Here is a 13067-nt window from a genome sequence, read left to right as displayed (position 1 = left end):
ATAAATACGATGACACACTGCATGACTCGGTATGTCATGTATGTCATAGCAGCTTTATTAAACCAAATAGCTATTAACATGAATTAATTAAAACATAAATACCATTAACCATTTAAAGAATGGGTAGAAGACAAGTGCATAGAAATGAAATAACCTTTTTTTTTTGCTACGCTTGAAGCGCACTGAAATGTAAGTGGAAGTTAGGAATACAAACTGGTAACTCAGATGCAGCATTTTAACACCAGTGGATAGAGGCACGGAAGCCTGCTGTCTCATAAAATGCAGGGACATGCAGGCAGAGCCTCCCCTGTCATAATGATTAATATAATACAAAGAAGATATTTATAACACAGATTCTGTGTCATAAATATCTGCTTGGCATTTTTCTATAGTAAAAATCAGTTGGGAGGCAGCGAGAGCGCTGCCTCCTTCTGACAATAGGAAAGCAGGGGAAGCGGGGGGGCGAAGCCATTCCATAGGCTGTAAAAGCACATTGAATATAGAGGGGAAAGTGGGACCTATACAAATGCCTTATTGACAGGGACATGCTTTCAGCCCACATGAAAGCACGCCCCAGGTCAGTCAGACAGATGTGATTGGACAGCGGATCCAGTGATTGATCCGCTGTCATCACTGGGTGGGTATGCGATGTGGACACAGTGGAGGTGCGGGCGTTAGCGGAGGTAGCTGTCATGGTGGCATGCCTGGATCTGAGAGGATCCAGTCCCTGCCAGCCATTCTACAGAGATCGACAGCAGTGGCAATTTCAAAAATAGCACCTCAGCGTCATTTTGAAATTCAAGATAGCCTCCGCGAGCCAATCACGGCTCGTGACGTCATCGCCCCGCTCCCTCGGCTGGCTTATATAAGACAGCAAGAGGCAGCGGCTAGCAGTCCGCCAGCGGGGAGGGAGCGTGCAAGAGATCCTGAAGACAAAAGACTTCGGAAGCCCTGGGGAGGCGGCAGCCAAGCTAAAGAGCTGGAAGGCTGCCGTCTCCCAGGGTAAGATACAGTATAATAAACTTTTATCAAAATATTAAAGTGTATTGTGTTTATTTTAATATTTTTTTTACAGGCGGATAACGTGCCAGCAGGCCCTTAATGTCCGGGCATGTAGGCACTTGTGGTTCTCCAAGTGCCGGCATGCTGGGGCAGGCTTTCTAGGACCTGTAGGCCACCTGTAAAGAACAATGTGATACCATGAATCCCGCACCCACGGCCACCAGAGGTGCAGGGCATATCACTGGGCTTTCAGTGCTGGTTGTTGCTCGGGAGGGGGGACCCCATTTTATTTTTTTGGAATCCCCACTTTCCGAGGAATTCCAGCCCTGGGCTGTCTAGTTTAAGGGTGGAAAAAAGAGGAAGAAAAAAGACTCTGTGTGGGGGCACACTTGAAAAGGAGATGGACTAATTAAAACTTAACTTAACTTTTAATTAATGTACATGTAAAATAAAATTTAGAACAAAATTATTAAGAAGCCAATAAGTAATGATCTGCAGGACTTATTAGACTACTACTAAGGCAAAATGCAAAATATAAATCTCAATAAGAGAACATTTAGAACAGTATCATACTGTAATACATAGCCAGCTGCTCATTCATGCTCAACTTGAACCTTATTTGTGGGGTATAATCCCTTATTAGTGAGCAAAAGAATATATTGGTATCTGAATATATATAGCAACACCCTGAATTTTCATCCCACACGCTAAATAACCCTAGTGCCATCAAATCGTACAGTACAAGTCCTTGAATTCATATATATTAACACGGTGGATATAACCCAACACTGTATTCATATGACTTCCCTTATCACAATAATCACAGTTCTAAACAGAATGATGGTACACTCCTACAGACAGAAGATTTAAAAATTGAGAAAATAAGGAAGCCAAGGGAAAGTCTGAAAACTTGATCCCCTATTCAAAAGTGTCTAATCTGAAGCGAAACAAATGTGGGATAGATATAATTCTCCTTATTGCAACCTCTTTATAGAATAGTCCCTCTTATGCAGCTTTTATGCATTGTAGGACAGATATAATGCTATCTCTAGCCTCTTAGTGGTATAGTCCCTCTTATAAAGTATTTATAAAAAAAACAAAACACCTGGTTATGATTGAATCTGTGCATAAAGCAAAAACCACAGATATACATACATAATAAAACCAAATGTCATAAACCATCTCATTATATACAGTAACTATTTTAATTATATCATCAACTGGAATATTCCGGGACTTGAAAATTTATAAAGGAGTTCCGTTAATATCTATATCGGCTCCGTGCATCTATTCAGGGTAACCCTGGATTCCATGTTGCAATATATCCTCTTTGCAGTGACCACTATATATTAAGAGGATTACTTTTATATTTTGTTCTCACAAGTGAATATCACTACAGAATCTCAAGGCTGGTTTTGACACTTGGGTTTATTGAAATACAGATACATTGTATCACTTATCTTGAGATCTCATATTTAGCAATACACCGGTGTATTTATGTGTTTTTACTATTGTATTTTTTTATTTTAGAGCAATATAGCAAATAACTCTTTCGATATATTAAACCGATGATTGTGTAATTTATCTTTTGACACAGTATTCATGTTTTTTTTTTCTTTACACTGTGGTATTACACTAATGGTTCATTTCTAAAGAAAGTCTGTTCAACTCTTATTGATTTGTGTTCAATTGTAAAACAATTCCTAATGGTTGAGGACCCCTAGTGACCTTTTGTCATTTCCCTTTATAAGCATTATCTATAATAGTAAATAGTGGTAGAAATATAACTTTGGTGATTATTTATTAATAACAAAGAAAAATGTTTGGTGTCATAGAAACGATAGCCAGCCATCAGTGCCAACAATAAAACAATACAAACATGAAATAACATCAATATTCATTATGGGTGTCAGTCCAGCCAATGTGCACCAATCAAACATAGCTTACACTGCCCCTACACTCTACATACCCAGCATGGTGGAGTCACTGATACCCTGTATGACGGTATTAGCCAAAACCGTACTGTGAAGAAAAGTGCACCAAACTACTGCTCCAAAATGTCCACTGAATACAGTAGTTGTTCTTTTCTACCCAGAAGGAGCCAATAATTCATCAGCAATAACAACTACCAAACAAGGCCAACCAAAGCAAGGGAGCGTGGGTGGGAATTTCCATGAGCAAAAGATGCCTCGGAGCAGGCAAACATATATTACATAGACTCTCACAGACCTCCCAAACCACTAACACACAAAATCCATTGGCTCAACAGCCTGTCATTCAAATAAACCAACTAGTCAAAACACCCCCATTTGAAAAGCTGTCATCCAACCTCGGGGTATAACAGCCTTCTGTTATCTGAATGCTTTGAAACAATTTACAAGCTATTCTCTGTTTATGTATTGGAGTACAACGCTCTAGGCTTCTATATGTGGTGTCCCTAGCTGTTCCACATATAGAGGTATCCCAACCTCTAGTTAATTATGGATAAAATAAAGGAATGTAGTGCGCTTCGGGGCACTATTGTGTAAATCCATAGTGTGTGTTCTGATGTACTCCCTTGTTCTGATATGACTACTAAGGGAGGTAGCTGTTATCCCTGTAATATCTCTTGTATGTGTTAATCCAAAATATAGTCCAGACTTTCAAACTGTAGGTAGGGTGTTCTCACAATTAAGTCCGTGTGGATTCCCAGCAATAATGTTTTATAGTTTTCTTTATATATAGTCCCACACTTTCCAAAAACGTTATATCTGTAGGGTGGGTGTTGTTATACACTGGCTGCTGCTGCAGCAACCCTCTTCACTCTCCTCTCCACCTCAAATACAATTCATAGCACAGTATCAGGAACTTGGTAAACACTATAGTGCAGGATAGGGTAAGAGAATATGTACTTAGCCAATGCTGCTGTGCGCTTCCTGCTGGTTTCCTCAGTCCTGGTGCTTGTAGAGATGGTGGTGGGGGTTAGTATTATGTGCTAGTATGTGATGTTAGTACAAATAGTGACTAGACACTTGTGCAGTATCTAATTCAGCATGTTTATATAATACAATGCCAGTAACTTAAAAAGTCCTGTACTAAAAGGACTAAGCATATATAATAATGTTCTTGCCAAGTCTTTATGAGAAAGTACAATAGTGAGTATATTCCAATAGTATATAAATTTAGGGGGCGTGACCCAACGCGTTTCATCCGTTTCTGGACTTTTTCAAGGGTGCCCGTTGTCCTCTGGACTGTTCTTTAAATAAGCTGTATGTATGCTAACTTCCTGTGTCTCAGTCTCGGTGTCCGCGTGTCCGGCACTTCCGGGTGTCTTCCTATACACGGATAGATGTTTCACTTTTTTAATGTCTTAGTATAGCATAATTCATTTGTAAGTATTAGTAACTAGTTATTAATCCTGATGTACCAGTTCCCAGTCTTGTACAGTAGATGTAGTTGTAGCATGACATCCTTTCATTTACAATTCCCATGAAGAAAATGTGTACACTGTACAGTACTTGATTCCTGTTTATCATTGATGTTATAACTCTACATTTGGCTTCTTCCAATAATATATTCTGTACTGGTTTAAGAGTATTGTTTTCTCCTTTTAAACCTGCAGGATGAATATAAACCAGAAAAGGCACTGTCTGAAGATGATTTAAAAAATGCCGTAAGTGTGCATCATGCTTTGGCATCAAAGGCAACAGATTACGAGAAGAGACCCAATGTTCTTAAACTTAAAACTGCAGACTGGAGAGTCTTCCTCTTCCAAGCACAGTAAGTATTACTCAGAAACAATGAACTGAATCAATTGTATGTTTGCAATGTTTGAGATTTTAATCAAATATCTTTCTGGACGATTAAATAGAAAGTCAGATGGAAATTTAATGTCTCGTCAACTTTTCAGATATATACACATTTTGGGCCTGATTCAGCAAGGATCTCTATTCTGCTAGAACGCACGCTACACAGTTGCTAATATCAGCGGTGAAATGCAAATGTTGCGATCACAGCCTAACATATGGACGCCCACTTACTCTTACTCACATCCGTATACTTGGGCAACATAGCGAAATAATCGGTAACATCAGATCCATACGCACAGTTAAGGCAGGTCAGACCTTACTCAGGAATTGCTTACTTCAGCGCATGCTATGAGGCCTCAGGCGGCGTATGGCCACAGGGTGGATAACTTATGCATGCCCATGCAACGGCGTTGAAACGCACTAACATGCCTGCGTTCGCCCTCCCCCCTCCGTCACCACCCACAAACGGCACTTCCTGTCAATCACTCTGCCATGGGTCTGCGTAGCATCTGTAATCGCAGTTCGGATTGCAGTTGCTAGTTCACGCATGCGCTAGTACACAACAATCGACCGATTGCGTGCGTATTAACAACTGCGTTCCTTGCTGAATCAGGCCCTTTGTATGTTGGTGGTCTTGTAAAACTTGAAAGGTTTATTGTCAGGTTTTTCAATTCTACTAAATTGCTTTACATTGTAATAAACACTATTCTACATAAACTGCCAGAGTTAATTTTATAAAGTGATTGGTTAAGTAATGGTTCCTTGTTGTGGTCCAGTTTTATGTCCTTACACAACTTTTCTGGGTAGTTAGTAGGTCAGTCAATTTCAAATTGAAACATAATTAGGCATTGCAGAACTAGCATTTACATTCTTCACAGAGTCATGAGTTCTGGTGTTCCGAGACAGGAACACCAGAGAGGGTGGTGAGGCTGGGGGGGGTGCACGGTCACACTGTCCGGGTATTTTTTGCGAAGATTCACAGGGACAGAGCTTTCTCGCAAACTCTGTCCCTGCATGCAATATTAGATACATCCTTGTGATGTATTCAAATATTGCAATGCGAATTTGGGCGATATTATCACAACCCATCCACATATTAGATGCGGATTGTGATAAATAGAGCCCTATGAAGCTGTTGGAGGAGGTGAGGGAGAAAATAGTGGTAACAGTTTAGTGTTTCCTTGCAGAGGTCTTACATTCAGTAAAAGATAACTGAGCAGTTACGATATTAATGTGCTCTTTAATGTACTGTATGTATTTTAAATATGTGTCTTTAGGAGTTGTGTTCACTAATGTTACATAGCTATGGGGTTTTATTTCCAGGATTGCAATTAGATCCAATTATAGTTTCCTCTATTTCACCATGTCCTTAATGCACACTGTACAAACTTACGATTGTATTTTAATCTATATTTGATATCATATTACTTCTTCCCATAATTTGTTAATAAACATTATCACGCTAATTAGTTGCATTTTTGTCATGCTGTCTTATGTTGTATTAACAGTTTGTTAGCATAGAAATTGCCCAATTTATACATTGCAAGTACAGTCTAATCTTAACATTCTACAAAGTTTGAATACTTGTTTATTTGGCTAGTCTTTTTGCCTACATACTGCATCACTATTCATTATGGATAAATTACTACTGTCTTATAGTTCTAGTCATAGTACATTCTGCTGCTTAATGTGGCTGATAAATAAATCGTGGAAATAAAATTTTGTAGGGAGTTTTCTGTTGACAATACTCGTATAATGAGCTGACACATATATATATTGTTCTTATTTCTAGGAGCACTGAGGAGATGGAATCATGGATTAACAAAATTAATTGTGTGGCAGCAGTGTTTTCAGCTCCACCTTTTCCAGCTGCTATAGGATCCCAGAAAAAATTTAGCCGCCCGCTTCTGCCAGCCACCACTACCAAACTGTCTAAGGTTTGTAACTGAACACAGGACTGTAGCACAGAGTGTTATGTACTGATGTACAAGAAGTACTCTTTCCACAATTGGCCATTCAGAATGATTCACTTAACTGTGTATTTCAAGCTCAAACTCATTATTTTGGCGAATGCACATAACTGCTAAATACATTACAAGCCGAGAACAGTTTAGGATACAGAGATGCCAGCAGCATAACATATGTATTGTTTGTAGTCGCTGCCTTTGCTGTTTAAAATTTTTATTTTTCATAAGATCATTTTATTTGTACTATTATTACTATATTATCTATTTTACGGCATAATTAATATAATCGGTATTACATTTACAGTAGATAGTAGATTGTAGGGTATATTTTGGTTATTCAGGATTGGCAACTCTTGAACATGTTTTTATTATTGTTAATAATAATAATAATAATTATAATAATAACAACAATATTAATAACATTTATTTGTTTAGAGTTGTTCTCCAAAAGTACTCAAATCGCTTTACAGATGTGTCCTTATACACCTAGCCTCAATGCGCCATATAGCTAGGAGTGAGCCGCCAAGTCCCTGTGTGACTCTGCTAGTGCTGCTTTATTTGTGTCTTTTTAGCCCCAAAATGCATCTTAGTCGCAATGTGATGCAACAAGGACGCACCAGGAGACTGTGCTGATTCATTTGATATGCAACCCTTGTATATCTGTGTGTGACAGTCTGTAAATGAAGCAATGGAACTTGACGCTGCATCATAGCACTCCCTATACAGATTCAGAGACTCAGTCACACACAGATATACAAGTGTCGCTTATCACATTAATCAGTGCAATCTCCTGGTGCATGTTAGTTGCATTACATTGCGAATAAGACACATTTTTCAGGCAAAAAAAGAAGCAAGAAAGGCCCTCGACACTAGCAGAGATGCATGGGCCCTCGCATGCCAAGAAGGGCTTTTTGGCAAGACTGCAGCAATAATGTATGAGGACACATGTGTACACTTGCGCACAAGAAACACTGAAGGCAGCTTCCTTGGTGCACTATAGTGGTTACAGTGGGTGAATACATAATATGAAATACAAAGTACGAGATGCAGTACTCAGAGTCATCAGTTCCACAGAATGTCCCACCTACCCATGAATGTACCAGGCAGGCATCTTGGGCGCACTGCATAGGTTACAATGTACACATTGTACGTTACAGTATGTAAGCTCTCACGGGCAGGGCCCTCTTCCCTCATGTGCTTCTCCTTATACTTCCTTCCACTCCTTTCTACCCACAAGTGCACCTAACACGTGATTGCTGACTCCCAGCTGCTCATTTTGAGTGTTTTAATCACTACCACAGCAATGTGTATAAACCATGTCCTTGTCCTGCACTGTAATATACTGTAAGCCAATGGATTCTTGTTCACTTATTTGTATATGTACTCTGTAAGGCGCTGCAGAACACTTGTGGCGCCATATAAATAAAGGGTAATAATAGCACACTGAGATATGATTACACTTTCAGGCAGTACACATTGTGAATAACAAGATTCCTACAGAATCATCAGTTCTTCGGATTGTTCATCATACCCAGGAAACAGCAGACAAGGCAGTTATCTTGGGCACACTACATAAAATACAATGGGTGGGATAAACAATAACTGACTATGTTACGTCAAATAATGAAACAATCACCATAATTACTGATAAACTATAATATGAGCATGTTTAAAATATAGAAAATGTGACTTACAGCGCTTTCCTCATTAAACCACTAGTGTAGATAAGGGTTGGTAACGTGCGGCACTCCCACTTCTGAGGAACAACACATCCCAGCATGCCCTGCCACAGTTTTACTATAAAGTAGGGATGGGCAATAAGCGGCCCCCCAGCTGTTGTAAAACTACATACACATCCTGGTGCATTATCATTGTTGCCAGGGTGCCCACCACTGCCCAGCTAGGGTAAGCATCTGCCCACGCCCAATGCCCCTCCCCCCGGCTAAGCTGCTGAATTGTCGTGCCTCTGTCACTCATACGCTCGGCTGGTACTTTTCTCCTCCCTGATGCTCCTGCTGTTATGCTAGGAGCCTCCGCAGCAGTAAAATCCGCCTAGCCCCGATGACAACTTCCAGTTTGCGCTCCACAGTGGAACGCAAATCCTGGAAGTGCAGCTGCTGGCACTGGCAATGTCAACCGGCCCAGCAGAGGGTAGGATGGGACCAGCCCAGCGTGAGCTTTCCCGGTGACCCAATCCGCCCCTTTGTATTGAGACGCCCACCTGCGGCATTGCAAATCCAAACATCTGCATACAAAGAGTTAACAGCGGTCGCAGATCATTCACTTATTACATTTCGGAGTAACCCTATGGTTACTCAGAATGGATACAGGAACTAAGATGCTGGAGCCATTTTTACAGCGTACGGGATCGCAGTCGCAGGCTGTCACACCCCAAAAACAGTCATGACATGCCTACCGCCACTGCCCGTTACCTCCCACAAACGCTCCCTGACTGTCAATCACACTGCAAGTAAAATGTTGCTGCAAGCAACTATGGTAATGTACCTTGACAAATACGCAGTGCGACTTAGTAGCATGCACAGTTTACCGATAGAAGCTCAACTGCGAAAATGTCGGTATTACATATGACTTGGATATCTGTCCGTGGCACGAATATACATTATTTCTCAATAGCCAGTTCATCAAGTAAATAAATGCTGCTTACTAGGAAGATTGTGCATGCAGTAATTCTGGTGTATTTACTGAAATTTCTCATTTAGGGGTCTATTTACTAAGCAGTGTTAGGAGACAAAGTGAAAGGAGATAAGGTTCCAGCCAATCAGCTCCCAACTGTCATATTTCAAACACAGCCTGTGACATGGCAGTTAGGAGCTGATTGTAACTTATCTCATTTCACTTTGTCTCCTAACACTGCTTAGTAAATAGACCCCTTAATGTCACTGCTGTTATTCATTATGCAAACTGTCAATCGTCTGATTTCAGGATGAACAGCTGAAGTCACATGAAACAAAACTCAAACAAATCTCCACTGAGCTGGCAGAGCATCGCTCCTATCCACCTGACAAGAAGGTAAAAGTCAAGGAAATAGATGAATACAAGATGAAAGATCACTATCTGGAGTTTGAGGTATGTCTTCTGAAACATAATAAACACTGAAGGGTAATTTCATCCTAATCTGTATACCAATTGGTGTTAAGCTCCCAGACTACGTTGAAGTACCTGGAATCATACTGGAAGATGTAATGAGAAAGGCTGTCTCATTTTCTCATTCAATCAACTCTTTAGATGGGACAGTCCTGCTGTCCTTACTGTCAGGACTTTTGTATGACTGTCTGGACTGTTGGGAAGTATGCATTGCTGGGCAACGGTGAAAGGATCCGCATGTGTCACTGATAGAGATGCAAGAGTGTTTTCCAACAAAGGAATGGGAAGGTAGACATTCCCCCAGCATGGCTTAACCATGCTACTTTTTCCAGTGTTTCATGGCACTGTATTTTCAGCATGTCTAATATATATACAGTATATGTGATGCGTGAATCAGGGTCGGCCCCAGCCCAAAGTTTTTGGTGAGCGAGTATATTTTTTGGCGCCCCAGGCATATTGTCGCGCTTGCCCTAACAAATTAAGGGGCCGTGGTCTAATGGAAAAGGCCATAACCATGACACACACCCCTTTCTCATCACTCTGGGAACAATGTTTTCCATTCCATATGAAACCTTAATGCAGTCCCCCCAGTAGTGCCCCTTATACAGTACCCCTAGTATGCAATGTCTCCCAGTAGTGGTCCCTTTTTTGCAGGCCCCAAGTAGTGCCCCTTATACATTGCCCCCAGTAGTGGTCGCCCTTCTGCAGGCCCCCAGTAGTGATCCCCCCTATGCAGTGCCCCTTATACAGTGCCCCCAGTAGTTGTTCCCTCTGTGCAGTACCCCTTGTGCCCCAGGGTGGTCCCCCTTATGCAGTCCCCCAGTAGTGCCCCTTATATAGTGCCCACAGAAGTAGTTCTCCCTATGCAGTGCTCCCTGTAGTGGTCCTCCCTATGCAGTGCCCCTTGTTCCCCAGGAGAGGTCCCCCTTATGCAGGATTCCAGTAGTGCCCCCAGCAGTGATCCTCTGTATGCAGTGCCCCTTTTACAGTGCCCCCCATTAGTTGTCCCCCCTGTTCGGTACCCCTTGTGCCCCAGGAGTGGTCCCCCTTATGCAGTCCCCCAGTAGTAGTCCCCCCTATGCAGTGCCTCTTGTGCCCCAGGAGAGGTTCCCCTTATGCTGGACTCCGGTAGTGCCCCCAGTAGTGATCCCCCCTATGCAGTGCCCCCAGTAGTGGTCCCCCCTGTGCAGTGCCTGTTATATATTGTCCCCAGTATAGTCCCCCCATGCAGTGCCCCCAATATTGGTACCCCTTATGCAGTGCCCTTTAAATAGTGGCGCAAGTTGTAGTTCCCCCCTATGCAGTACCCCCAGTATTGCCCTTTATATAGTGCCCCCAGTAGTGGTCCCCTATAAGTGTGCCCTCAGTAATAATGCCCCCAGTAGTAATGCCCCTCTTAGTGTGCCCCCAGTAGTAATGCCCCCTCCTAAGTGTGCCCCCAGTAGTAATGCCCCTATTAATGTGCCCCCAGTAGTAATGCCCCGTTAGTGTGCTCCCAGTAGTAATGCTCCTGATAGTGTACCTCCAGTAGTAATGCCCCCAGTAGTAATGCCCCCTGTTAGTGTGCCCCCAGTAGTAATGCCCCCGTTAGTGTGCCCCCAGTAGTAATGTCCCTGTTAGTGTGCTCCAAGTAGTAATGCCCCCTGTTAGTGTGCCCCCAATAGTAATGCCCCTGTTAGTGTGCCCCCAGTAGTAATGCCCCATGTTAGTTTGTCCCCAGTAGTAATGCCCCCTGTTAGTGTACCTCCAGTAGTAATGCCCCGTTAGTGTGCCTGCTGTTAGTGTGCCCCAGTAGTAACACCCCCGTTAGTGTGCCCCCAGTAGTAATGCCCCCTGTTAGTGTGACCCCAGTAGTAATGCCCCCTGTTAGTGTGACCCCAGTAGTAATGCCCACGTTAGTGTGCCCCCAGTAGTAATGCCCCGTTAGTGTGCCCCCAGTAGTAATGCCCCCTGTTAGTATGCCCCCAGTAGTAATGCCCCCTGTTACTATGCCCCCAGTAGTAATGCCCCTGTTAGTGTGACCCCAGTAGTAATGCCCCGTTAGTGTGCCACGCCCACACACATAACGTCTCTCCCATAGTGGCCGTGAGGGTAGCCGGAGGTCAGGTACGAGCTCCAGCGTCCGCCGCTCATCGGAACTATGGGAGAGACGTCATGACGTCTCTCCCATAGTGCCCGTGGGGGGAGGAGCCAGAGCTCAGGAGTTAGCTCCGGCTGTCGCGGGCGACGGGTGGGGGGAGTGTGGCGCTGGCGGCGGTGAAGGGGGGGTGGGGAGAGGAGGAGGAGTGTGGCGGCGGCAGCGGTAGGGTGTGGGAAGGACTGTGGCGCTGTGGACCGCCCTCTGCTGGCTGGCGCTCTACGCAGCTGCGTAGTCGCATAACGGGCGGGCCGGCCCTGGCGTGAATATATGTCATATTGATAGATGGGTAGATAGCTCTGTGTGTGTGTGTATTTGTGCAGCATCTTTACAAACAATTAATCAACATATAGATAGTAATGTATGAGTCACACACTTGAGATATCTCACTTTGGTTAGAACATGCAGCTACACTTTTTTTTTTCTGTTGGAATAGCATTCTCGCCCCCTTTGTTCATGCTGAGATACAGTGGCTAAATAAGCATGTAACTATGCTGTTGCTAAGGTTTCTAGCACTTTAGAAATAATCTTTACAGCTTTTACTGATTCAGAAATGTTACCTTGTTTGTGGGTTTTTTTTTCTAGCATGGAATGACATGGGTTAAATAATTTATTATAAAAATATGTTTTATTTGTTTCAGATAGCACGATAGTGTAGTGTAAAGTAAATGTGTTTTAAATAAAGAACTTCAGAGACTGAATTAAGGTAAATGTGCCCTGACATCACACTGAATTCTGTACATGTTATAATGCAGCCCCTCAGAGATAGAGAGCATTTCTATAGACATGACAAGGTTATTTTAGTTGTCTATTTCATAGAACAAGTCACCAGATTCTTAGAAAATGTAGAACATGCTGAACTGTACTTATCACAATCTACATCAATAAAAACATTTTTAACGTAGAAACATAAATTTAATACCTTATCTTAAATCATCACTGGGGGTGGTGCAGTCGCATAGACGTGTCTGACTCTGAATATGGTTGGATGTTTACATAGGATTTCCGAACACTGGGGGCATCCAGAATCATGACCACATTACATGTGATTCAGAATCAGATGCAGAT

The 13067-nt window shown here is 42.5% G+C and overlaps 1 protein-coding gene across 5 annotated transcripts in view; it reads left to right on the top strand.

Moving 5' to 3' along the window:
* The window catches only part of PSD3 (pleckstrin and Sec7 domain containing 3), a 576473-nt gene that overhangs the window by 543874 nt on the left and 19532 nt on the right, over window positions 1–13067 (top strand). For all 5 annotated transcript variants that reach the window (XM_088448410.1, XM_088448411.1, XM_088448414.1 and 2 more), the window contains 3 exons: window positions 4604–4761; window positions 6583–6727; window positions 9701–9844. In XM_088448410.1, the coding sequence (XP_088304536.1) occupies window positions 4604–4761; window positions 6583–6727; window positions 9701–9844 (447 nt within the window). The remainder of the gene's footprint in view (window positions 1–4603; window positions 4762–6582; window positions 6728–9700; window positions 9845–13067) is intronic.

The sequence above is a fragment of the Taudactylus pleione genome, unplaced genomic scaffold, assembly GCF_031769625.1.
Source record: "Taudactylus pleione unplaced genomic scaffold, aTauple2 ptg000454l, whole genome shotgun sequence".
NCBI lineage: Eukaryota > Metazoa > Chordata > Amphibia > Anura > Myobatrachidae > Taudactylus > Taudactylus pleione.
This window is presented reverse-complemented; position numbering and strand designations above follow the sequence as displayed.